This window comes from Ochotona princeps, chromosome 4 (genome assembly GCF_030435755.1).
Source record: "Ochotona princeps isolate mOchPri1 chromosome 4, mOchPri1.hap1, whole genome shotgun sequence".
In the NCBI taxonomy this organism is placed as follows: domain Eukaryota; kingdom Metazoa; phylum Chordata; class Mammalia; order Lagomorpha; family Ochotonidae; genus Ochotona; species Ochotona princeps.
The window spans coordinates 43,311,244-43,337,700 of record NC_080835.1 but is presented as its reverse complement, the minus strand read 5'-3'; the positions used below and the strand labels follow the sequence as shown (position 1 = coordinate 43,337,700).

At 39.7% G+C, this 26,457-nt stretch overlaps 1 protein-coding gene across 7 annotated transcripts in view; it reads left to right on the top strand.

Annotated features, from left to right (window-relative positions):
* The window catches only part of FAR1 (fatty acyl-CoA reductase 1), a 57,090-nt gene that overhangs the window by 4,927 nt on the left and 25,706 nt on the right, over positions 1-26,457 (top strand). For all 7 annotated transcript variants that reach the window (XM_058663342.1, XM_058663339.1, XM_058663340.1 and 4 more), the window contains 2 exons: positions 20,946-21,141; positions 25,219-25,394. In XM_058663342.1, coding sequence (XP_058519325.1) covers positions 20,953-21,141; positions 25,219-25,394 — 365 coding nt within the window. In that variant the 5' untranslated portion in view covers positions 20,946-20,952. The remainder of the gene's footprint in view (positions 1-20,945; positions 21,142-25,218; positions 25,395-26,457) is intronic.

Sequence of the window (26,457 nt, the reverse complement as noted above, 5' to 3'; positions counted from 1 at the left end):
AATTTGTAATGAATGAATGGAGTATGTTTTAAATTTAAACAATTTAAACAAAGTGTCATAAAAAGATTAAGTTTTTGTTGTTGTTTTAAAATTTACTCATTTTTATTGGAAAGATTCACAAAGAGAAGGAGAAACAGAGAAAGATCTTCCATCTTCCATCTGCTGGTTCATTCTGCAAGTGGCCACAAGGGCTGGAGCTAAGCTGATTTGAAGCTAGGATCCAGGAGCTTCTTCCAAGTCTCCCACAGGGGTACAGGATCCCAAGTCTTTGGACTTTCTTCTACTGTTTTCCCAGGCCATAAACAGGGAGCTGGTAGGGAAGTAGAGCAGCCGGGACATGAACCTGCACCCATATGGGATCCCAGCACATGCAAGGTGAGCCACTAGGCTACTGCAGCAGACCTAGGTTAAGTTTCTTTGGAAGGTAATTCTGCCTAATGAAGAAATAGGCACAGTTAAGTTAGATTCTTCTACTCTGTGTATGAAGAAGAAAAACCCTGGGATCTGTCCTTAAGAAGGTCTTTGTTACTCGTAGGAGAGAGAAACTTTGTGTTATGGAAAATAGCAAGCAGTAATTGGTGTGAAGATCTTAAACTTTCAGACCTTTCAACTATGATCAGTTGCCTCATCTGTATCTCTAACCATTTCTTTTCTGTGTTTGGAGCTAATCTATGGATGATTTTTGCCAATTTACCATACAGTATGACTACATGTTTATCCAAATAAATTGGAAATTTGTTCATATACATGTTTTGAGATTTGTGCATAAACTGTAGCAAGATTAGCTACTGAAGAGCAGAGACGTAGCTGGGGAGACTGATAGTGTATAAATGAAACCTAGTTTAGCAATAGTCGATTATATCCAGAACTGGTAGTAGAGACTGTTAGGTGGAAACTGATAATTTTGGAAGGAAAGTAAGTTTTAGAAAAGTGGAAATGGAGAAAAAGAACTTTTAGGCAGGGATGAAGTGGGGATGATCACTTGGATAAAGAACGCAATAGAAAAAACCTTACATTGTCTTCATATCTAAATCTATATCCCTATGCGTCTTAGACCCCCAACAAAATGTTATTGATATTGTGTACATATTTCATCAGTTCTTGAAAAAAAACCTCTCACTACATTACAAATTAGAGTACACTACTTTGTGAATATATGATTGTTCTTGGTGAGTTATTTGGAACATTTTAAAAAATCTTTCTAAAGATGTTAATGTTACAAGTACTCATAGGTTCATTCCAGCTAGAACACTTGAGAGTATGTTGTCAGCTTTCAGAATAACTCAATTTGAGCTTTGTTTGGTGTGCAGTTGTTTGTTTAACTTAAAAGTTGGAGGGTGAGATTTTACCTGCAGTGAATAAAATGCTGCTTAGTACTCAAAAATCCGAGGATAAGAATGCTGGAGTAATAAGCTGGGTCCTCTGCTCGTTCTAGCTTCTTGATAATGTACATGGGGGGAGCAACAGGTGACAGCTCAAGTTCGTCCTGAGTCCTGCCGCCCTGTGGGAGACCTTCATTGGGTTTCTGACTCTTGGCTTTTGCCTGGCCCATCCCTAATTGTAGTCAGCTTTTGGGAAGTGAACCAGAGCATGGACTCTCTCTGGCTTTGTGCCTTTCAAATGAAAAAAGAAAACATAGTGATTGAAGTGCTAATCATTTGGCAATTTTAAGATGACTTGGAAAATTCCTAGTTCAGATCATTTCTTTCATGGAATTCTTACTGGAAGTATTGACAATGACAGTCCTTCAGAAATCCTTGAGTTGAGGAAATTCCTACCATTATAATATTATAATATGCTGAGAACAAAATCTGAAAATATATTGCAGTGTAGAATACTCGTAGTCAAAGTCATAAAACCTCTGAGCATCTCAAAACTTGATACTAGCTTCTCAGAAGGTTCGTGAAAGCACTTAGTTGTTCATGTTAAGTTCAGGGGTTTGTTAAGAATACCTTCAGATATCCCTGGGGTACTGTGGATCCTGCCTTCATAACTCATTTTTATTAATGTGTAGGCAGAAAGCATACTGCTGAAATTTGTGTATATCTGTTTGCAGTTTTGGAAACATGTTTTTAATTATAAGGCATTTCTAAATTATAAAGCTTTTTATGTAAATTCCTAATTAAAAAGATTAGACCAAATCTTGGTTGATTTTATGATGAAAAGTAAACTATAGCCAGTTAATGTGTATCTAGGAATAATTTTACTGAAGATTTAAAAATAGGCATAAAGTACTTTCTGTAATGGATATTTCCATGTGAAATTAACAGGAAAAAGAGTACATTGCATAAGAATGAATAAATGTGTAAATGTGGAGTCTTTTTAGTCTCCTAGGAGTAAAGGAAAAAAAAACACTATTTACATTTAGACGCTAAGGATCTGTGGAAGAAAGGACCTGTTAGAGTATTTTGAGGTTCATGGCTGTGGTAGATTAACTGCTAAACATAACACAGGGTATTTGGCTGACAGAGAGTTGCTTTTAAGTGGAACACTGAGATCTTAAGTATATATTACCCACTTAATTTAAAGGTCTTAAAAGTTTGAGGCTTGTCCTTAGGATCAATCATAAGGCCCAACACAATGGCTCAGTGGTTAAAATCCTGGCTTTGCACGCAATAGGATCCCGTATGGGCAGCCAGTTTGTGTCCCACCTTCTCTACTTTCCATCCAGCTCCTTGCTTGTGGCCTGGGAAGGGAGCAGAGAATGGCCCAAAGCCTTGGAACTCTGCATCTATGTGGGAGACCCCAAGAGGATCCTGGCTTTGGGTAAGCTCAGCTCTGACCTGAACTGACCTGAACTGACCATTTGGGGAGTGTGCCAGTGGGCCGAGGATCTTTCTGTAAATCTGCCTTTCCAACAACAATAAAATATAAATGTACAAAAAAAAATTTGTGTATTTTTACTGGAAAGTCAGATATACAGAGAAGGAGAGACAGAGAGGAAGATCTTCTGTACATTGATTCACTCCCCAAGTGGCTGCAACGGCCAGAGCTGAGCTGGTCTAAAGCCAGGAGCCAGGAGCTTCTTCCAAGTCTCCCACACAGGTGCAGGGTCCCAAAGCCTTGGGCCATCCTCGACTGCTTTCCCAGCCCACAAGCAGGGAGCTGGATGGGAAGTGGGGCTGCTGGGACACGAACCAACACCAATATGGGATCCCGGGGCATTCAAGGCAAAGACTTTAGCCACTAGGTTATGGCACCAGGCCCATAAATCTTTTTTTTTTAAGATCTAATAGTAATTATGATTATTGGTGTAAGCAGAATCCTCAGGACATAAGAGCAGGTGCATCAGCTGATAATTGTACATTTGACTGCCAAGCAGTACACAGGTTTGTTTGAGGATGGTGTATATTAGGTGAATTGCTTTACAGTGATAACCCTGTGACCTATTACAGTTAATAATTCTCTGAGTGTCTAGTGTACAACTAGGAAATAACTGAAACCTAGTAGTAGAAATACAGGCTTTGAGAGCCAGAAGATTGAAAAAGCAGTGATCTCTCCTTTCAGTGAATTGAACAAGTGACCAGAGAGATGAGTGCCTTGTCCAAGGCCAAATTGGTTGGCAGTCCCAACAGTGTGGTTATTCATTTCTCAACCTGAGTTTGTGTAAACCTGCTATGCTTATTTATTTTGGCTCCTTGTTTCCAGATCTCAGTATCTGAGTAGGAGTATCAACAGTAGGGCTTTTACCATTGTGACTTTGGGAAATTGAATCAAAGTTCTCTGAATTTTTATGCTTTAAATGTTTTTACGTTGTTGTGCATGTTTTTGCCCCATCCTTAGTACAATAACCTGCATTTACAAAGTTTGCTTTGGAATAGAGCTCTTAGTAGTTTAATTGAGTTCAGTAGCTGGAAACATTGAAAATCCATCAAACATGTCCCTTATGCTTTTTTATTCCATTTGGTGTTAATCTCTGCCTGACTAAAATTGCATGCTATATCTAGTACCTGGCAAAGTTTTAAACATAAACTTGGGAAATATTTTTGATCAGAGGATTTTTTGCATGATTTAGTTTTTTAAATTTAAGACATTCCTGGAAGATCTTCCTGCCCACTCAAAACTAGGAGGTATATTCTTTGAACATACACGTTCAGAGAAGCTTTTCTAGCTCACACGACTGACTCAGTTTTTCCACATTTGGTTGGTGTGGACCAGATGGCCGAGAAGAGCGCTCCTCCCTCAGTGGTGATCTAGATGAGAAAATTTAGAGTGACTCTCAAGGTTTTTTAGTCCTGGCCTTCTGATTGAATATTCCTTTAGCTCAATAATTTCCACTTTCTGGTGGAATAATAATAATTTATTATCAAGGTATAAGCATTTTGGTAAAGAGAAAGATTTTCAACAGTTAGGACTGGAATGTTTCCTAACTGGGTCGCAAGAAAATGTCCTTGTCCTAAAGTATAGATTCATTAAAAAACAAAACAAAACAAAACAAAAAAATGAAAAACTCAAATCTTAGTGATGCAGTTGTGCAGTATGTTTTTGTGGGTTTAATAAGCAATTCACAGGCCTGGCACGATAATGTCATGGTTAAGGTCCTCACCTTGAACGCACCAGGATCCCATATGGGCACCGGCTCTAATCCCGGTAGCTCCACTTCCCATCCAGCTCCCTGCTTGTGGCCTGGGAAAGCAGTCGAGGATGGCCCAAGACTATGTTCCTGGCTTCAGATCGGTGGCCACTTGGGGAGTAAATCATCAGACGAAAGATCTTCCTCTCTGTCTCTCCTCTCTGTACATCTACCTTTCCAAAAAAAAAAAAGCAATACAAAGTGAATAGTTATGATTAAGCTAAAGGTTTTTAATGAAAAAGCAAGAATAATGATATTTGAAAAGCATGACCAGCTAAAGATAACATAGCCTCAACTGGCAGGACTCTTCTTGAAAATGATGGAATTCCGCCTTTGGGCTGTGCAAAGGTACTAGAAGATGAGTTGCAGCAGTGTTGGCTGCAGCAGCCCGACTTAATAGTTGAAGATACATTGAAGTCATTGGTACATTCTGCTAATATAGCCATGTTTGCAGTTCTTGAAAACTAGCTAAGTGATGTCTTCGTAAGGAGACCTCACGGATCAAAAAAGGCCATGCTTTCCAAATCAGTTGTGGTCTCTGGAGGTTGGACCTATTTTTGAAAAATTGTTACCTTGAATGGCTGGTAAGGTAACTGTGATTTTTGTGAGCAGTGTTTTACTACCTGTATTGAGAAATTTGTGAAAGACTGGACCAAATTAGAGTTCAGTGAGTTTCTTTTTTTCTTTCTTTTTTTTTTAATATTTATTTATTTTTATTACAAAGTCAGATATACAGAGAGGAGGAGAGACAGAGAGGAAGATCTTCTCTCCGATGATTCACTCCTCAAGTGAGCGCAGCGGCCGGTGCTGCGCTGATCCGAAGCCGGGAACCTGGAACCTCTTCCAGGTCTCCCACGTGGGTGCAGGGTCCCAAAGTCTTGGGCCGTCCTCGACTGCTTTCCCAGGCCACAAGCAGGAAGCTGGATGGGAAGTGGAGCTGCCGGGATTAGAACCGGCACCCATATGGGATCCTGGGGCGTTCAAGGCGAGGACTTTAGCTGCTAGGCCACGCCGCTGGACCCCGAGTGAGTTTCTTAACATCTTTGATATGCTAGTAAACTTTGTTAATCTATAAGGTTCTAAAGTGTATGGTTTCCCAGCCATATTTACCACAAATACTACTGTGGAGGATTTGGGCCTGTTTTTAGGTTCTGCTGTGAAAATAGATTTAAAAAGTAGTAGAAGAAAATGACACAAGGGAAATATAATTAATAAATACTAACAGTGTGTACACCTAAGCAGGAGCTTTAGAGCACTTTTCTGCTATTAAGGCCACTCTTTGGCTGTATAATCAGAGTGAGTCTTAACTGCTTCTGTAATCAGCAAGATATCTTATTCCACCACTTTCTTCTGAAAGATCTTAATCTCTGCGAGTAGGTTTTGGTAGGTTTTAATTATACTGAACATGACACATAATTAGTAACTAACCTGAGTCAATTTATGGGTAAGACTACACGTAGCTACATGTAATGGGCAAGGTACATAAGCATGGTACATTTTCTGTAGGATCAGTGAAAATTCAGTAAAATGAAATATTCCAGTCTTAATCATTAGGTATATTAGAAATTCAAGTATACAACTTTGATGATCTTTTAGAAAGCAAAATAGGATATTTTTATTTCCTTCTGTGTTTGCAAAGTTGAAAAGCTGTATGTTTGGTAGTGCATTAAAAGTATTAGTAAAACTTTGTATATTGGAATGCTATCTGACTTCTTTGAGTTGAAAAATATTAGGATAAAAAGTTCATATCTTAATTTGAAGGGATTTTTTACTCAGGTAAGGAGTGTCTGTATCGTAATTGTCTGAAATTACCTTTTTAGAAAAATTCTTTGTCTCTAGAATGGAATTGAATGTGTGTTTTTTCAGGCATTGGAGTGATTGTTCATCTCTGCAATTTAAGTAATTGCTTGACTTGTTTGACTTTGGATACTTCTTGCTGTTTATTGTTTACTGTCACCAGTCTGTGTGTTAACAAGAACACAGCCCTTCTGTTGGCTTTACAGTGGAGAAGTTACGCTCTTGGTACAGGCCTGAGGATGGAAACAAAGGAAAATGGGTATTACTGAAAAAATTTAAATCTTCTAGTCACCAAATAATATTAATGTCATAGAATTCACATTTTTTTTTGCATTTCCTCTCTGATGGAGTACAACATGACTTTTTAAGGTGTCTCTGTGCTTTTTACAAGTAATTCTGAACCTGATTTTCTTTAGTACTTAGGTAGCGTTCTAATTCTTATGAAAATATCATGTTAATTGAGTAGCATCAGTGTATAATAAATGTGCAATGACCCTAAGAACTAATAAACTTACTTGAAATGAGGCAGTGGGGTGTGTATATTTTTTTGAGGTGGTTATGCACAAAAAGAAGTATTTTTAATGCTGACATATACAAAGTAAGCTTTATTCAGAAGAGAAGAAAGTGAGCATGTGCACAGTCGAGCATAGGTTAACCCACACCAATATCCAGCATGAATAGGCAGCAGGCCAGAAGGAGGAAGGGAGTGGGAGATGAGGAAGCACAGAGAGCAAGCACCAGAAGCTCCTCTAGTTGTGTCCCAGCACCTCCTTTTATGAGATGTAGGGGTTTGCCCCTTCAGGCATGGAACTTAATGAACTTCCACATGGAGCTTAATAAACATTTCCATGACATTTTCTCCTTAAGTCCTGAATCAAACTCCTGCATATGCAGGGGGCATTTTGATTGACAAGCAAGCTAGAATTACACATGGAAGTGGGGATAACAACTTACAGATTCCTCCAGCTCAGCAGATCCTAAACTAGCTGACTGCCAATACCAAATCGTGAGATTTCACTGCCTAGAAGTACCTTACACAATCGGTGAATAGGATGCAGACTTATATACTGGTGTCTTAGTGCCTGTGTGGACAAACAGAGTGACCATTATGTCGAGTTCAAAGAATGCCTACAACAACACTGGACACTGGCATCTCTCATGGGCATGGGAAAAAGAAATGTTATACAAGATGCTAGAGCTGTTGTTTTGATTGTGGAAAAATGTCTGCTAAACCTTAATTTTTCACAAAAGGAAAAAGGAATCCACATCAGTTTGACTAGAATAAATAATCAGTATACTTTGAGTTTGCATTTTCTTGTTTTTCTTTTTAAATTAGGTTTAAAATTTTTTAAAAAGATTTTTTAAAGGGATTATAGAGAGGAAGACATGCGCACACACATACACACACAAATAGGGAGAGAGATTGAGATCCACTGATTTACTGCGTGAATGGACACAAGGCTGAGGCTGCGCCAGGCCAGAACCAAGAGTTAGGAGAATCTTCTGTATCTCTCATGTGGGTGCAGGGTTGTCTTCCATTGCTTTCTCGGACCATTAGCAGGGAGCTGGGTCACAAGAGGAGCAGCTGGGACTTGAATTGGTGTTCCCTAAGGGCTACCAGGGTTGCATGCAGCAGCTTAACTATACCATAACACTAGCCCCTGTAGCTTACTTTCATAGAGAAGTTTTATGTTAAGACTGCATCAAGACACAAAATAAAGATTTCCGTCCATGATGTGTACATTATCTACATCACCAGGCTAAAGCTACGTATAAACAATTGTTGAAAACCAGTTGTATAAAAGGATTTGAGTTACTAGAATGCAGTGGAAAAGGCACTTAAACCTTTGGTTCCCAGCGTACCTCCAGGTGGGAATCTTAGCAGAAAAGAAAGTCATTGTACCCACTAGAGGTTTATCTACTCCAAGTGGCAACTGCTGATTGGAATTTACCATTAATTAAGCAAAAGAAAGAATTCAGCAAGTGAGATTATTTGGTAAATAAAATATTTCAAGATATAAAGCTTACAGGCAATATTTTTGCAAGGTTTTCAGTTAGCTAAATATATTGTAATGCTGTGTAACATAATGCTGTAAATAGACACTATAGAAGGCTATATAGCTTTGGACTAAGCTCCCACACAGGGCCCAAAAAGACCTTTTGAAAAATCAGAATTATGAAAATAACAGGCAAGTTTCCCAAATGGGTCGGTTTCATTTGGTGCAAAAATAAAGTTCCCTCAGCCTTTTATACGAAAAAAGATAACATATTAAACAGTCTTTCTATTACTGTGTCTTCTTGAACCTGTCTTTCAAGGCAAGTAATATTTAAATGACTAATATGCCTTGTTTCTGCTTTCTTTATCCCTCTATCTCTAAACATGTTTGCTTGTGTCGTCAGAAAACTGTCTCATGGGATGAAGCATTGACTGAGTATAGAATTCAAAATAAAGCCAATGAAGTTAGTTAAATTGTTGTAATTTTGTCCTTTGAGCAGGGAAGTAGATCCTTCTTGGATTAGTAGTTGACAATCTCAAGAGTAACAAGCAGTTATATCACCTAATTCCCTTTATGACAGGTGTGTTTTCTAAAGATGGCTGAGGTTTTATTTCCCATCTCATGTGCGAGCTTGTGTTGGGTAGACTTTGTTCTCTCATCCACAGATGGATTTAAGTCCCCTCGAATTTAGGCTTACTTGCTTCCAGTAAAATACGCAGTTCCCACTGGTGTAACTTGTAAGACTAGGTAGGAGAGATGAGAGCTTCTTCCTTATTTACTAGAATACTGATCAGTAAGTCATTATTAGCAGTTATGTAAGCAAGCTGATTAGCCCAGGGTACTTCATCAGAATAGAAAAAGAGGTCCAAGAGGTAGAGCTCTTCAACTGCAATGACATTGTTGACCCTTTCCAAATGTGTAACCCAAAATTTGTAAGAGAACCATGTGAAATTGTTTTAGAATGATTTTTGTTAAATAGCAATAGATAACCAGAATGCTGCTTTTCTTGAATCTGCTACTTTATGTTGAGATTTGACCGTGTGCAGATGTGCATGAATTTGTGTGTGTGTGTGTATGCCAGTGATTTTTTCTTGAATATATACTGTATTTTTATCTTTCATTCTTTTGAAGGGTGCCTGTGTTTGGCACAACAGTTGAAAGACTACCTTGAAATGCCCAAATTTTATATTGGAGTGACTGAGTTCCAGTTCAAGCTTCCTCTAATTTGTAAAGCCTAGGAGGCAGCTGATGATGGCTCAGTTCCGCGTTCTACCTGCTACAGATTGATTTAGAGAAACTAAGCAATGCGTTTTAAAGTCTCCAGATCGGCAGATTGTTTATGATCTACATCAAAGAATTGTAAAACCTAATGTACTTGTAAGGCCCCATGATACTTGGAAATGGGGAGGGAGAGCAGAGAAATCTTACATCACCCTAGAAGGTGTGAGGAAGATGGGAAATATAACCTATCAGGATCATAACTGGTAACTCAGACAACAGACTCGAATTAGCATTAGACAATAGCAAAACTACAAAGGCATATAGGGGAATTAGGAATAATCCTAACAACCTCTTAACAGGAGGTCATACGCATAGAGCAGGGGGGGACCCCAGAGTGGAGCAGGCGGACAGGAGGAGGCTTTTATTCTAATTCTGAAGACTCCTACTAGATCCTCACCAAGGAGCACCGAGGACTACATCCCTACTGCCAAGGAGACCAAGAACTCTGAGGTCAACCACCCCCATTTGGATCTACAACATGGGATGGAAGAAGCCCAAATCCTGCCTTGCAGGTTGCAAGGTCATCGGAACAACAACCAGGATCCCTGAGCGGTCTGCAGAAACAGAAGAACAGTAAACTTCCTTCGGGAATAGGGAGAGGAGCTTTCCCTGATCCTTGCCTGCTTTCAACTTTGGGTCCCCACCCCCTATCGTAATAACCATCAGGAGCGCTCCAGAAACCCCTCAAAACAAACAAACAAACAAACAAACAAAACTAGAATAGATAGAGAACAACAAGGAAAGCTTAGAAACAGACAGAAAATAGTCAACGGGGATGCACTTATACCTCACTGGGTGGGACACAAAGATTAGTTACTCCTCACTGGGGTATGGAAGATTTCTCTGCACACCCCTCCTACACATGCTCACCTAAACTGTTGACATATATCCTGTTAGAATTATAGAGTTAGACCACCCGAAAAACAGCCAGGTTCAGCGAAATCATGCTTCAATGCTATAAACTGCTAAAGACTAAAATTAAAATAGGCATGAGACAGCTGAATAGCAATCTAAGCCATTTTAAGGTGTATAGAACACGGTTGAATATAAACCAAAATTGAAATGTCTATGAAGAAGTCACAGGTTGTGGTTGAGAACCTGCATTTTCCTATTAACATATTGGTTAATCAATACCAAGTCACTTAATGCCACAATGTTGTAAATGGTTGGAAATATTATGTTGGGACTTTAAATTGATTGGGATGATACTCTGCTGGCTCTACCTTCAGACCAGAGATGGTCTCACCAAGAAACCATTGAACTTACCAGGACAATAAGATGCTGGACTTTATGCTTGGTAAATACCTCCAGTGAAAGAATGTCAGCTGAATTTGAACTATGGAAATGCAACAAGGTGGAGCAATCTGCCGCGGTGGGGGGAGGGTGTGGGGAGGGGCGGGGGGAATCCCAGTGCATAAAAAAATGTATCACATAATGCAATGTAATTAGTTTAAAAAAATGAAATGCAATAAAAATATATGTTAAAAGAAATAATAAAGTCTCCAGATCAGTATCTGCTGGAGGCCAGCTGCAGCCAAGTTCGGAGCTCCAGGAGGGGTGTGTGGAGTCGGTGAAAAGGAGACACGGAAATAGTCACTTGGTGCCCTCCATCAACAGCTCAAGAAGCTGTCCTTTTTATTTACTCACATACATCACAAGCCTCTGCACAAACGTTTGGTTCTTCTGTTTTTAACTTTATGATTAAGTGGGCATGCACAGGAGTTTGATTATTTTATTTTTTGCTTTATGGTTAACCAGGTGCTCTTAAAGATAATTCTGTAGGATAATGTAATCATTGTTCTTCAAAACAAGCCATTATTCGTTCTTCAGTAGTAGCCATTGGGTGACAGGCAGGACTCCAAGCTGCGATTACCTACTAATCTGTAATACATTGCCACTACATTTCTATTTATACAACTTACCTATCAAGGGAAAAATGCATAAAGATTTTTCAGAAGGCAAAAAGCATAAAGATCCAAGACAAAAGTTTCAAATATTAAATCCCTCTGTAACTACATGCTCTACAACGCCACATACAAACAATAATTAGAAGCATATTTCTATAATATTAATAAAAACAACCTTTAATTCCTCTACCCAAAAATTATAAAAGTGGCTAAAACAGATACATTTTCTATGCTCCGAAGAAATTGCAGAGACAGGCTAGCCTTTAAGGTCACAGTAACCATTTATCATCATAGCGGTTTCAGCTCATACTCCCATCACTTTCATTAATTTTTAGGATACTTGTCAAGCCCTTTCCCAGAAGGTACTCTGCGTGTCTGGGCCAGGTTTCGGGGCAATAGGCAGGCACACAACAAGGTGTCCAGAAATGGCATGGGCTTAATTGTACTCCTGTGTGCATTAATTCTCAGTAATTGTTCAAGGCCCATTCACCAAGACATAATTGGTAACATTAACTCCCAAGCTCACATCAGTTGCAGTATCTGTCTCACAAGGGCAAACAACAATGCCTCAATAGATTACAGAATTCTTTAACGGGGTGTTTGAGTGTTTTTGCAAAGGGGGTGAAACTGCATTGAGGTGGTTGGGGAGACATCCACCAGGCCTTGCCATATAGCTGGAAGCTGCTTGTGGCCTTGCCAGCAGGGGAGCTGTTTACACTTGCATGTCGTCCACACCCATTGCAGGGACACCAGCAAGTATCTAAACATTCAATCCTGCTTCCTACAAATTTCCACCACTTACAGCTGTTATATTTTATAATTCTGTGTCTCTTGCTGCTATGTGAATGTGGTGAACATTGTGACCTGGGGAGCTCTTAGAAGTGAATTACATCCCACCCCAGATCAGTATTATCTTGGAGAAGAAAATCTTCTCATACTCTGCTCAGGAAATTCCCAGTGTGAAAATGATTTTCATTAGTAGTTTCCTACATGCAATCGTTTGGTTGGTAACCTAACAGATTTTGTATCTCATAAATAAATGGAACAGATTTAAGCAGAATGATTTATTTTATTTTCACTTAAGGTTTGTAAAAAAAAATATTTCAAAATACAAAATTGAGTTTGTATTTGTTAGAAGACCAAAGAAAATGGGGAAATATTTAATTAGGGGGAGAATTTGTGGTTTTGGTTATTTTTAGCACCTTCTGGTTACTGACTTTTTTCTATTTTACAAAAACATTTTAAATAGATTATGCATATACATAAAAATGCATGAAAAAATATGAAAAGTAAATGGCCCTCCTCTCTGGTAGCCAGTTACCCAGTGAGGCAACCAACTTGACCAAACTTAGGCTCTTCTTCCAGTAATAATCTGTGTATAAGAATATGCCTGCATTTTTCTAAAAGGCATATTTTATTTATGTGAAAAATGGAGTTAGAAAGCAGAAGAAACAAAAGTTTTCTGCCTGATGGTTCACTCCCCAAATGGCTGCTGGAGCAGGGCCAGGCTGAAGTCAGGAGATTCAGCCAGGCCCTGCAGCATGGTCTCCCATTTTAGGGTAGGGCCCAAGCTCTTGGGGCATCTTCTGTTGTTTTTTCAAGTATTTTCAGGTACATTAGCAGGGAGCTGCATCAGAAGTGGAACAACTGAACTGAAACTGGTGCTTATGTGGGATGAAGGCACTATAGGCAGTAATTTTGTACTTACTACAATGCGTCATTCCTTTGGATATACTTTTAAAAAATGTTTATTTCAATAGCAAAATGGGAGGTGGGGCAGATGTCCAGCACAATGGCTCAGTAACTAACTCTTCACCTTATGAGGGCTGGGATTCCATGTGTCCCGGCTGCTCCACTTCCCATCCAGCTCCCTGCTTGTGGCCTGGGAAGTTGGTAGAGGATGGTCCTAACTTGAGGGCCCCTACACTTACACAAAAGACCCAGATGAAGCTCTTGGATGCTGACTTCAGCCTGGCCCAACCCTGGGCATTGTGGTCATCTGGGGAGTGAACCAGCAGATGGAAGCTTTTTCTCTGTCTCTCCCTCTCTGTTTTTCAAATAGATAAAAATTTTTGAATCTCTTTTTTCCACTGTATATTTTAATTCTCAGTGGGTTTTTAAAAAGATTTATTTATTTTTATTGGAAAGTCAGATTACAGAGAGGAAGAGAGACAGAAAAGAAGATATTCCATCTGATGATTCACTCCCTAACTGGCCACAATGACTAGGGCTGAGCCTATCCAAAGCCAGGAGCCAGGAACTTCTGGGTCTCCCATATGTGTGCAGGGTCCCAAGGCTTTAGGCCATCCTTCATTGCTTTCCCAGGCCCCCCAAGCAGGGAACTGGAAAGGAAGTGGAGCAGGCGGGATATGAACTGGTGCCCATATGGGATCCCAACGCATGCAAGACAAGGACTTAAGCCACTAGGCTATGTGCCAGACCCCATCTAAAAGTTCTTAAGAATAAGCAGGGTAATGGGATTACCTGAATATATATATTTCTAAAGATTTATTTTTTTATTGGAAAGTCAGATATACAGAGAGGAGGAGAGACAGAGAGGAAAATCTGCTGATTCACTCCGTAAGTGGCTGTAAATGGCCAAAGTTGTGCTGATCAGAAGCCAGGAGCCTCTTTTAGGTCTCCCATGCGGGTGCAGGGTCCCAAAGCTTTGGGCTGTCCTCAACTGCTTTCCCAGGCCACAAGCAGGGAGCTGAATGGAAAGTGGGGCTGCCGGTATTAGAACCGGTGCCCATATGGGATCCTGGTGTGTGCAAGGCAATCATTTTAGCCACTAGGCTACTGTGCTGGGCCCTTACCTGCATATATTGTAACGACTAAAACCTCTCAAATTATAGTCTGATTTTTCTACTTTATAAGTGCTTGAAGTTTCATTAACTCTTCTTTCAGCCATTAATTGTTTTTACAAGGCCTCGATTAGTTTATATTCTGCTTCTGCTAAAACTAATTTCCCCCTAAATAAAAATATGAGTATGTTTGTGTATGAACATTGTAATATCTAATTCAGAGATGAAATACTTGTTGACCTTCCTTTGGCAGATAGGAAAAAAACCTTTTTTCTTGTCTAAAATTATATTCATAAGTATAAATTATTTACAGAGGAAGAAAACTGTATTTTTAGACTTTCTGAAATCTGGATCAGATTGGCTGCTGAGGAGCTGTAGGGAGAACCGCTGCCTGGCAGTAGGGAAGGTGCAATGTACCAAAGTGCCAGAGTGGGGACTGGTGTTGGGGTGGAGTAGGTTAAGCTGGACCAACCCCCAATGTAGGTGCTGTTTAAGGCTGGTCACCCACTTCCTAAATAGCTCCCTGCTGATGCACCTGGGAAATGCTGAAGAGGCCTGAGGCTTGAGGCTCCATCTGCTGACTCGGGCCTGGTACACTCACAGCCACCATTTGTGGCGTGAACCAGTGGATGGGAGATTTCTCTTTATAACTCTGCCCTTCATATTTGTTAGAAAACAGAAAGTGCCAGTTAGTCCCAGCTGCTCCACTTGCTACAGAGCTCCCTGCTAATGAGGCAGAGAAGGCAGTAAGTGATGGCTAAATGCCTGGGCCCCTGCTGCTTGGTGAGCGAGACCCCGACGGAGTGATAGGCTCCTGATTTTGACCAGGTTCAGCCCTAGTCATTGCAGCCATCTGGGGAGTGAAGCAGCACATTAAAGAACATTTCCCTCTCTCCGTTGCTCTTTCAGTGAAATAAATCTTTAAAAAAGAGAGAGAGAGAAAGAAAATGAGCAAGGAAATTGCATTGTGCCTATTCTGTGTTAATTCAGTACTCTCACAAATGCTGTGATATGGAAGAGGAAGGATGTGTCTGTTTTCTGTATTTTTCTTTTTTTTCCTTCTATTTATTTAAAATTTTATGATATAGTTCCATAGGCTCTGGAATTTCCCTTACCCCCCCCCCCAATCCCTCCCTTCAGCTTATTTCTCCAATATTATTACAATAAGATAGTCCTTCATAAGCAGCCATTAATCCATCATTCTGCTCTGTAAGTGTATCCCAACATTGTGGGTACAGACAATGGCGGACAGCCAAGCATCCTATTGTTAAGACATAGCCAACAGTTTCATTGGGAGTCCATCTTTGGTTTGGAAGTAGAGATGCATACTGCATTGTATCTTCACATCTGGATATGATACTCTCCATTACACAGTTACTGTACATTCCCTTAAATGAAAAGCCATAAAACAAAATCAACAGGAATAAAGTGTTTTTTTAATGATTTATTCTATTTTTATTGCAAAGTCATATACAGAGAGGAGGAGAGACAGAGAGGAAGATCTTCCATCCGATGATTCACTCCCCAAGTGACCTCAAAGGCCAGTGCTGTGCTGATCCGAAGCTTCTTCCAGGATCCAGGAGCTTCTTCCAGGTCTCCCATGTGGGTGCAGGGGTCCCAAGGCTTTGGGCTGCCCTCTATTTTTGTACCTCAAAATCAGCAAGTGATGCTTACAAGGGAGGTCTACATGAGCTACTTTAGCCAAACTTAACTTTTAATCCAAATGTTAAGGTGTTTTTTAAAACCTTTAGAGTTATAGATTTGTAGCTGCCAGGTGGCCCACAACTTATCTTTCGTCTTATCTTGGGCCTGTGGGTTTGCGAGGCAGCTTCATGAGATACACAGAGTTACAGTAACCAATAAATCAGAATCAGACAGTTTCATTCTACCACTCATTTTTTTCCCTCTTTATTTTGTTGATAATCTTGACATTGTTGATTAGGGCGCAAAGGGTCAAGGGCTAGAGGAAAGTGGGTTAAGACCATTGTTATCACATTTCTTTTTTTCCCCTTCTTGCATCTGGGGGAAGGGGAGAGATAAGGGGGAAAACCACATCCTCATTCTACCACTTTAAACCAAGCAGTCTGTGTACTATCAGGTGTACTGTTCTGGTGTTCCTAGGTCTTCTGTGTAGGCTCTGATAGGAAAGATTCTGGTAAATGGAAAATGTACTTTCTGTGTTGTTAGAGTTGAATTCAGCTCTAAATCCTCAATTATTAGATGAAAAACTGCCTTTTTTTATACCTTAAATGTATTCAAATTGAAAGCTTTCTGATGCCTGTTATCGAGCAGGTGCTTAATAAACATTTCTTGGAAAAATTTATTTTGAAGATTTATTTTAGTTTTACTGGAAAGTCAGATATACAGAGAGGAGAGACAGAGAGGAAAATCTTCCGTCCGATGGTTCACTCCCCAAGTGACCACAACGGCTGGAGCTGAGCCAATCCGAAGCCAGGAGTCAGGAGTTCTTCGGGGTCTCCTACGCGGGTGCAGGAATCCAAGGCCTTGGGCCATCCTCGACTGCTTTCCCAGGCCACAAGCAGAAAGCTGGATGGGAAGCGGGGCCGCTGGGATTAGAACTGGCGCCCATATGGGATCTGGGTGCATGCAAGTTGAGGACTTTAACCTCTATGTTATTGCACCGGGCCCTATTGGAAAATTCTTATGTGAGAAGAAAATGAAGCTTAGAACTAGGTAACTCGTTAGGTTCTCATCTTACTTGCTACCATGTGTATTTTTAGTATATAATTCTTATGAGTCCTTTCCAGATTTTTCTCAGCATGTTGATTAGAATTATGCTTTGTATCTTCTGAATAAACATATTAACTTATTTGAGCTTCAACTGATTTATAATTAGGCTTTCAATCATTGAAATTGTGGAATAGGCCAAGACTGAAATGGGTTTTAACTAGGATGACTCTATATTATGTGAACTGGACGCTATTGAGAAAGTAAGCTCTGTTTGACAATGAAGCTGTGGTGTGTATAAACCAGGCTTGTTCTGGGCAAACCAGGGTATCTGTTCACATTATGTTTTATTTTTTAAAGTAAACTTCCCATTGATATACATACTTACATATTCAGGAAGTTTAGACGTCCTAATGTGGATAGCTTAATGATGAGTTTCCTGCAGGATACTATTCAGACCATACCTGAGTCTCCCCTGTCATAGATGAGATCATGGTATCATATACTTGTGTTGTACACTGTGTGCCTGGCCTCATTGGGTCAGGATATTTTGATTCTTTTAAAATACAGCATTATATAAATATATTGTACTTTACACCTTAGTCTGTTAAAGAACGCTTAGATTGATTTTTTTGTATCCATAGGAATGGTGTACTGTAACTGTACTTGTTTATGAAGCTTAGCTGAACATAAGTACTCATTTCTGTTGCTGGAATAGTTGGGAAAATTGCTCAGTCATATGACTTGTGGATGTGAAGGTTTAATAGAAAATGCTAGTTTTCCTAAGTATTATGCCAATCTTCTTCATCAGATGCCAGCTTCAGTGCCAGTTTGTCTGGATACCTCTTGACCTAATGACCTCTTAAAGGCCCCCCACCCCATAATGTGACATTGGGAACATTCCAACCATAGCATCATTAAAATGAAAATCCAGTAGCAGTTAGTACAAGTGCATTCACAGTGTTGTACAACTGCCACCTTCCTCGTTTTGAAACCTTACTCTTACTCCGAACTGAAACTGCTTAAGCAATGTCTACTCCCTGCTACTTCCCCCCGTCCACTTCTGCAACCACAGATCTGCAGCATCCCAGCATGACTGTGCTGAATATTTCATTTCCATGTGTTGGTATAATCGGTCAGCTTTTATCCCCGATACCTTCATGTGGTGTATTTTTGAGGCTCAACTTTGTTTTTTGTGTCAGAACTGTTTTTGTTTTGTTTTTTTTTCCTAAGACCGAATAGTATTCTTTTATATGCGTAGAGCACAGCTTGTTTTTCTGTTTGATAAATGGATTATTCCTACCATTTGGATGTTGTGAACAGTGTGCCATAAATATTTATCAACTTTTGGCTTTTTTATTTCAGTTCGTTTGCGTGTATACATAGCAGTGAAATTGCTGGTAATACGATGGAATTTTCAGCCTTCAAAATGAACAGCCCCACCAGCAGTGTACAAAGATTCTAATTTTTCTATACCTTTGCTAATGCTTATTACTTTCTGTAAATTTTGGTGGCTTTGATGGTATTAAAAGTAGTTCAGATTAGGGTTTTCTAACATTTTACCTCACAGAAACTTGTATCCAGTGACAAAAATTCACTTGTAATCCTAGTGGTTTGGAAAATCAGATTTACAGAGAGGAGGAGAGACAGAAAGATCTTCCTTCTACTGATTCACTCCCCAAGTGGCCGCAACGGCCAGAGCTGAGCTGATCTGAAGCCAGGACCCAGGAGCTTCTTTCCAGTCTCCCACACTGTGCAGGGTCCTAAGCTCTTGGGCCGTCCTCAACTGCTTTCCCAGGCCACAAGCAGGGAGCTGGATGGGAAGTAGAGCAGCTGGGACACGAGCACGCAAGGTTAGGGTTTTAGCCACTAGGCTACTGTGCAGGCCCATGGTTTACTTTTTAATTGTATTTTTTTGTTTGCACACTTTAAATTTCTGGTTTTCGGATGCTTTCATATTCTTTGTTCCTTTTTGATTATAATTATATTATAGGTAAAATCTTTTTGTGAACAGTTTGGAAGATAATTTATAAGAATTTAAATTTTCTTTACCTTAGTTTCCTCTGTAGCTGATTCTGTAGCTTTTTATTTTGATCCTTTTAATTTTGTAAGTATTAATTATCTCATCCTTGCTGATCTACTCAGTATTTATAAAGGACTAGGTAGATTGGTTTTAGTAGGTGATGTGGCTTCCTCTGATTTTTAAGGTTTTTTTTTTTCAAAAAAGCTTTTTCTCAGATGGAATGACTGGTGAGGAGCTTTACATGTTTCTTTTGGAGCCAGCAACACAGATATAAGCCAAGAACCCCAAAATTTTTTCTAGTGGGTCAAAAAAATTTTTTTGAAAGATTTATCTTTTTATACGGAGAGGAGGAGAGACAGATAGGAAGATCTCCCATCCAATCATTCATTCCCCAAGTGGCCAAAATGGCCGGAGCTATGCTGATCCGAAGCCCGGAGCCAGGAGCTTCTTCTGGGTCTCCATTGTGTTTGTGGGATCCCAAGGCTTTGGGCCATCCTCAACTGCTTTCCCAGGCCTCAAGCAGGGTGCTGGATGGGAAGTGGGGCTGTTGAGATTGGAAGTGGCGCTCACATGGAATCCTGGCGCATGCAAGGCAAGGACTTAAGCTGCTATGCTGCTGCGCTGGGCCCATGTTTTGTTTTTGATAGATTTCAATCCTTTGCCTCCTCCATCTGCCTTTGTGTATGTTTGAACAACCAGTTACTCTTCTCAGATAGATTTGGATACTAAGTCTGGGAGCTGAAATTTACACAGGAAGTAAGACTGTTAGGAGGGTTCCACTGTTCTGCTAGCAGCTTTTCAAATCCTTTGATATCTGTGTGTTTCATACAGCTTCTTGTTCCTAAACTTGGGGTTTTCTCCCAGATTCTATTCAGGGAATCAGTGAAGACAACTCTTGCCTCCTTCATGCCTTCTGTGCTTGTTCTGCTGTGGCTTGTCTGCATCTGTTTGTTCTAGGAATTTTGTGTTTATTTCCTTTATACCTACTCCACCACCACACTTTTTTTCTATTTTTTTTTTTCCTTTTTTGCCTTGTTTGTTAATGGTGGAGCTACTTCTTGTTTTAAGGTTGTTCTGTTTATGTTTTATAGTGAAAAATTTGGGCATAAACCGCACATATTTATCCAAGCTTCAAGAAAGCTGAAATACAGTTAAAGTTGCTTCTCTTCTCTGAATGGCATTCGTTATGATGTGTCTGGTGGTATTGTATCTGATGTGTTTTCATCTCTAAGTACTCCAGAGCTGTACAGGCTGTGCACATCCCACTGTGTCTGTTTTCATTCATCTTCATTGTTTTGTTTGTCCATTCTCATTTCTGCTGTCTCAGTGGAATTTGAGTAGAAGGAATGTCAGCCTATGTATTTCTTCCTGTGACTTTTTTGAAAGGGCAATTTTAAACATTTTTTGAATATATCACCAATAACATGTTTTGGGGAAAGAACATGGTGTTACCTCTTCATTCAAGGTGGTGGTGATAGGTGAATCTGACACCTGGCAGTGTTGCACAAGCTAGGCAATTGAGTCTTGCTGCTGACCTCTATTTGGTGATGAAAATCCCTTTGGGGGACAGAGAAACACTATTCAGTAGTGTTCAGGTTTTAACAGAGCATGAATGAAGATTTGGGTTTCCTTTGCTGGAAACTTGGGCCCTGAGAGGGTGAATTCCCTGGAGCGATGCAGGGAAAAATACAGGGCTAGAATAAGCTGTGGTTTGTTCTTCCCACATCACTCCAATGAACTAGAGGTTAGAGTCCTCTCATGTTCATGTTCAATTTTGGGTTTTGCCTGTCATTTAAAATAGTTATCTGAATACCAAGAGTGTTTTTGAAGACTTCAATATAAATACTTAACACTTAGTTGCCTTCTTTTTCCTAGGATCAAAATGGTTTCAATCCCAGAATACTATGAAGGCAAGAATGTCCTCCTCACAGGAGCTACTGGATTCCTAGGAAAAGTGCTTCTGGAGAAGTTGCTGAGGTCTTGTCCAAAGGTGAATTCAGTATATGTGTTGGTGAGGCAAAAGGCTGGGCAGACCCCTCAAGAACGAGTGGAGGAAGTCTTGAGTGGCAAGGTGAGTGTGGAAAATGATGATTTTGAGAAGGAAATGGTACTTGCATAGTTATAATCATCAAAAGATTAGCGTTATTTCTTCCAATATGCTTAAAACATAAGTTAGAAAAAGTTTAAGTTCCTATAGAATGGCAATAATCCAGATGTGGTTTGTAAATCAATCATATAACTAGTTTTATATTAGCCCCCTGGTAAATATTTAAAGCACATTTATTAGAATGTTTGCAGTAGGTTAAGTAGTCTTTGAATAAGTTATTTTAGAACTACCTGTTGTGCTGTAGGACAGTATGTTTTAATAATACTTAGATGTGTAATCTAACAGTATTAAGAGGTAGAGAATTACGTATTTGTATTTGACAGATGAAAAGAGGGAATACATACATTTGGAATCTTTGGGAAAGTATTGTTAAGAAAAAATGAGATAAAATAATTTCATAACTATTTATAAATTCTGAATTTTATTTTTATTGATAGTAAGTTTGAACTGGAAAGCTCTAAGCCCAGTTTTGGTCCTCATATGAAACCTGATGATAGGACTCCTTGACTCCTTCAAAAAAGATTTTCATATATAGCTTTTTTTTTTTTTTAATTAGAATAGCACTTATTTGAATATCTCAGTTGTTGTACACTTGTTTCCAAAACTTGTAGCAGCAATAGGTCAGACATTTTACTTTGAGTCAACTTCCTATGCCTTTAATGATAGTTCTTTGGATTTGAATGTAATTGGCTACAGTGTTTTCTTTGACATCAGGCAGCAGGTACTCGTTATGTTGCTTTAAGTTTTTAAGCCCTGGTTTGTGCAATTCTTTCTGAAAAGTTACCTGTGACCTTTTCATCAGTCTGCATTAGTCTCCTTCACCATTTTTTCCTTTTGATTCTTGCTGAACCTTTTTGGAATCTTTTACTCCCCTTAAAATTTACAAAGAAGAAGTCATTTGAAGAGGATGTCAGATGACTAGGTTTGTTACAAGTAAAAATGCCTGCTGATGTGTTTTGTTGCCATCTCTACCATTTGTTTATTTTTCCTGGCATTTTATCATGAGCACTTACAAGTTTTAATTCTTCTGCCAGTACCCTTTCCTGTTGTGCAGGCTTATATATTCTTTTTCACATTTCAGTTTTCAGAAAACATTGATCTGATTAGTGGTAGTCATTTGACTTGGTGTGAGGGACTGAACTCAGGGCTAGGAAATTTCTGCCTTCCAGAGAACTTGTAAGAGCGAAAATCGGAGTAGAGTTGTCAGGATGTTGAATAGGAACAAGTCTTGAAATTGATGTCTTGGTTGAAATGGAGGTGTTGAGTAAAGTGTGACAGATTGGAAAACACTGAAGTCTTCAGGGCAGTGCTTTAAATGCTTTTCCACAGTAAGGCAAATGTTTTAAGATAAGGAATATTTCATACCTAAAGCCTGGAATTTCCTTGAACTTTAATGGGTTTCCTAAACATAGGCCATTTTCCATGTAAAAATACTTCAACTGCAAATCTTTTACTAAAATTGATGTTCCGGAAAGTTAAGTCGTGTCTTTCTTGTGCCTCTACTTCCCTTCTGACAGATCCAACCACTTAGTCCTTGGGCTGCTTATTTCCTATTATCTGTCATGTTGTTGGTGAACCAGTAAAAATGAGGTGTTTTTCTTAAGTCAGGTAAAATGAGTATGCTCTTGAAGTTAGTAGACAGTACATTCAGGCAGTAAACACCACAGGCAAGTACATCCCACAGCCGGGTGGGGACTTGAGTTTCTCAGCTTCAGCACCGTTGATGTTTCAGGCTGTTAGTCCTCTGCTGTCAGGGGCTGTCCTGGGTGGGAGGATAATCCATCATTCCTGCTCCCTGGTCACTAGTTGCTAGGTAGTCCCCTTCCCCTCCACTTCCCAGGCTTGTCAGTAAACAATGTTTCTAGACATCACAAAGGATTCTTGTATTTTATCATATCTTCTTCTCATTTCTGTTGTCAACGTGCACAAGTTCTATTTATTCTTGAGGTTGTAGCAGAGATGTCATTTCCTGTGCGATGCTCTCTGTGGTCTCCTCAGGCTGGGTTAGTTATTTCTGCTGTGTAGTTTTGTAATTCTGTATTGTTGCTCTTGCCACATTGCTTATAGCACTATATTGTGTCAGTTTACTTGCCTGGTTTTTATTTCTAAACTCTAAATGTAAAGGAAAAGCCTTTCTTTATGTTTTTAGTTCATGGGAGGAAACCTGACTCATGAAATACTTAGTAAATATTTTAAAAATTAACATAGGAAGACATTAATGTTCACACCTACTAGCTAACAGTGATGGAGTGGAAGGCTGTTACATACTGCAGTCTTTTAGGAAGGTGGAGTAGGCCCTGTTTATGTACATGGATTTTGTTCCCAGGTTAAGAATTCTGTTTAAACTGCCAAGTACAAACTGTACATGAAATCAAAGAGTCAAAATGGATAGAGCAGTGACCTTGGTAGCATCAGTTTGCCATCAAAGCTGGAATAAAAATGAAATGAGGTATTAAGCCTCATGATTAAAACCCCACATTCCACATTGGAGACCTGGGTTTCAATCTTGGCTGTGGCTCCTAACTCCAGCTGTCTACCATTGTAGACTCTGAGAGGTTACAATGCTGGCTCAATCAGATGGGCTTCCTCCCGTCACCTCTGCCTTCACCCGAGTCCCCTGTCCCAGGCTTTGGCCCTGGCCCTGGCCCAACCCCTGTCATTATGGGAATTTGGGGAGTGAACCAACAGACAGGAGCTTGTTTTCCCTCCTGCCCTGCAGTATTTCAATTAATTTTAAAATTAAACTAGATTCACAATTCACTGTGCTACTGTTACCTCTTGTGATCTGATTGTCTATAAAAGAATTTTTTCTTGTGGTTATACTTGAGGAATGTTGAATTTTCAGTTTGAATATATATATTTTCCAAGGTTGTCTAGTTTCCAGTCTGTGTTAATTTTCTGACTTTAGAAAATTTCTTTGATGGTTTTACATAAGGTAATGAATTTAATATTTTACTGTACAACAATGAAATAAGACAAATGAAATGATAAATTAAAATCTGACTTGTAGACACCGGAATGATCATTGTTGTGATTGTCCTACTGTCATACTGCTTATGCCTGTTCTTGGGCAGAATCATCAGTGAAGATGTAGACACTGCAAATTTAGTTCTGCAAACTACCAAGCTAACTGTGTCTTTAGCAAACTGCTCAACCTCTCTGGTGTCAGATTCCTTATATTTAGAATAGATAAAATAATGTGGGCTTCAGAATGTTGTTTTGGTAAAAAAATTGATACATTATCATTTCTTTAAAAATCTACTTATTTTTCATTGGAAAGGCAGATATACAGAGAGGAGGAGAGACAGAGAGGAAGAGCTTCCGTCCGATGATTCACTCCCCAAGTGTCTGCAACTGCTGGACCTTAGCCAGTCTGAAACCAGGAGCCAGGAGCTTCTTCCGGTTCTCTTACAAGGGTGCAGGGTCTCAAGGCTTTGGGCCGTCCTTGACGGTTTTCCCAGGCCACAAGCAGGGAGCTGGATGGGAAGCAGGGTTGCCAGGATTAGAACTGGTGACCACATGGGATCCTGGCGTGTGCAAGGCGAGGACTTTAACCACTATGCTATGGCACCGGCCTGATTTGTTATAATTTTATTGAAAGGCAGGGAGACAATTTTCTCATATGTTAATTTACTTCCCAAATGCCTGCAGTAGAAAGGGTTGGCCAGGCCAAAGCTTAGGAAACTGAACCTGAGTTCGGATCTTCCACATGGGTGCCAGGGATCCAACTGCTTAACCCATCACCTCTACTTGTCAGAGTAGAATAAGCATTAACTGGACGCTGGAATTGAAGTGGAATTGAGATTTGAACTCAGGCATTCCAGTAACAGGGTGTGCACATCCCAAGCAGTGTGGTAGCCACCGTGCCAAACCCTGTTTTCTATATGCTGTCAATCAACTGAAAGCAATTAAGAAAGGCAGCCTTAAGAGTCTCAGTTTCAAGTTTTCAAAATAGTTATCCTTGACAGGAATGAGGGATGGTAATGGGTTTTGGAAAGTAAAAAATGCTGTCCTAAAGTAAGTATTTTTCTCTTTTACTAGCTCTTTGATAGATTGAGAGATGAAAATCCAGATTTTAGAGAGAAAATAATAGCAATCAACAGTGAACTCACTCAACCTAAACTGGCTCTCAGTGAAGAAGATAAGGAGGTCATCATAGATTCTACCAATATTATATTCCACTGTGCAGCCACAGTAAGGTTTAATGAAAATTTAAGGTAAGTACAGCTTCTTATGTAATGTTTGAGCTTTAATATACTTAAATGATCTAATTGTAACTGTATGTTTTCCTCAAATCATTTTGAAAGTGATTTGAAACTGCCCTGTGTATGTTAACTGGTTTTCAGTGATCCCATATTTACAGATTTAAAATTGCTATAACTTATTTTTGTCTCTTAAAAAAAGTTGCCATGAATTTTGACATGTGCCTGGTAAGAGGCAAGGAATACAGGGAAAAAAGGCTTACTTTGAGTAGCAATGTTAATTCTAATGGCTAACTAATAGTAAGTTTTATGTTTTGCCCCCACAATTCTTTCAGGAGGCTGTATCCAGCAATATCCTTCTCCATGTTATATCCATCTGACAACTAAAGAAAATTAAGCTCATAATATGGCTTACAAATTTAAGTCACATTGCTTTTTTATTGTTAATGTTTGTAAACGGTGTATTTATTTATTTTAATGAGTGAGGCAACAACAAAGACAGAGATCTTGCATCCACTGGTTTATTCCCTGAATGACTTCAACAGCCCCTGCTGGACCAGGCCAATGCCAGGAGCCAGAAGTTTCATCTGGATGCCAAGTATTTGTGCTGTATTCCATTGCCTTCCCAGGATTTTAACAGGAAACAAGATAAAAGCAAAGCAGTCCAATCTCAAATGACATTCCCATGTGGCATGCTGGTATGACAATCAACAGCTTAACTCACTGCACCACAACACTGGAGTCCTTGTTTATATTTTAAAACTTTTTTTTTAAAGATTTATTTTTATTTTCATTACAAAGTCAGATATACAGAGAGGAGGAGAGACAGAGAGGAAGATCTTCCATCCAATGATTCACTCCCCAAGTGACCACAATGGCTGGTGCTGTGCCAGTCCGAAGCTAGGAGCCAGGAGCTTTTCCGGGTCTCTCACAGGGGTACAGGGTCTCAAGGCTTTGGGCCGTGCTTGACTGCTTTCCCAGGCCACAAGCAGGGTGCTGGATGGGAAGTGGAGCTGCTGGGATTAGAACCGGCGCCCATATGGGATCCCGGTGCATTCAAGGCAAGGACTTTAGCTGC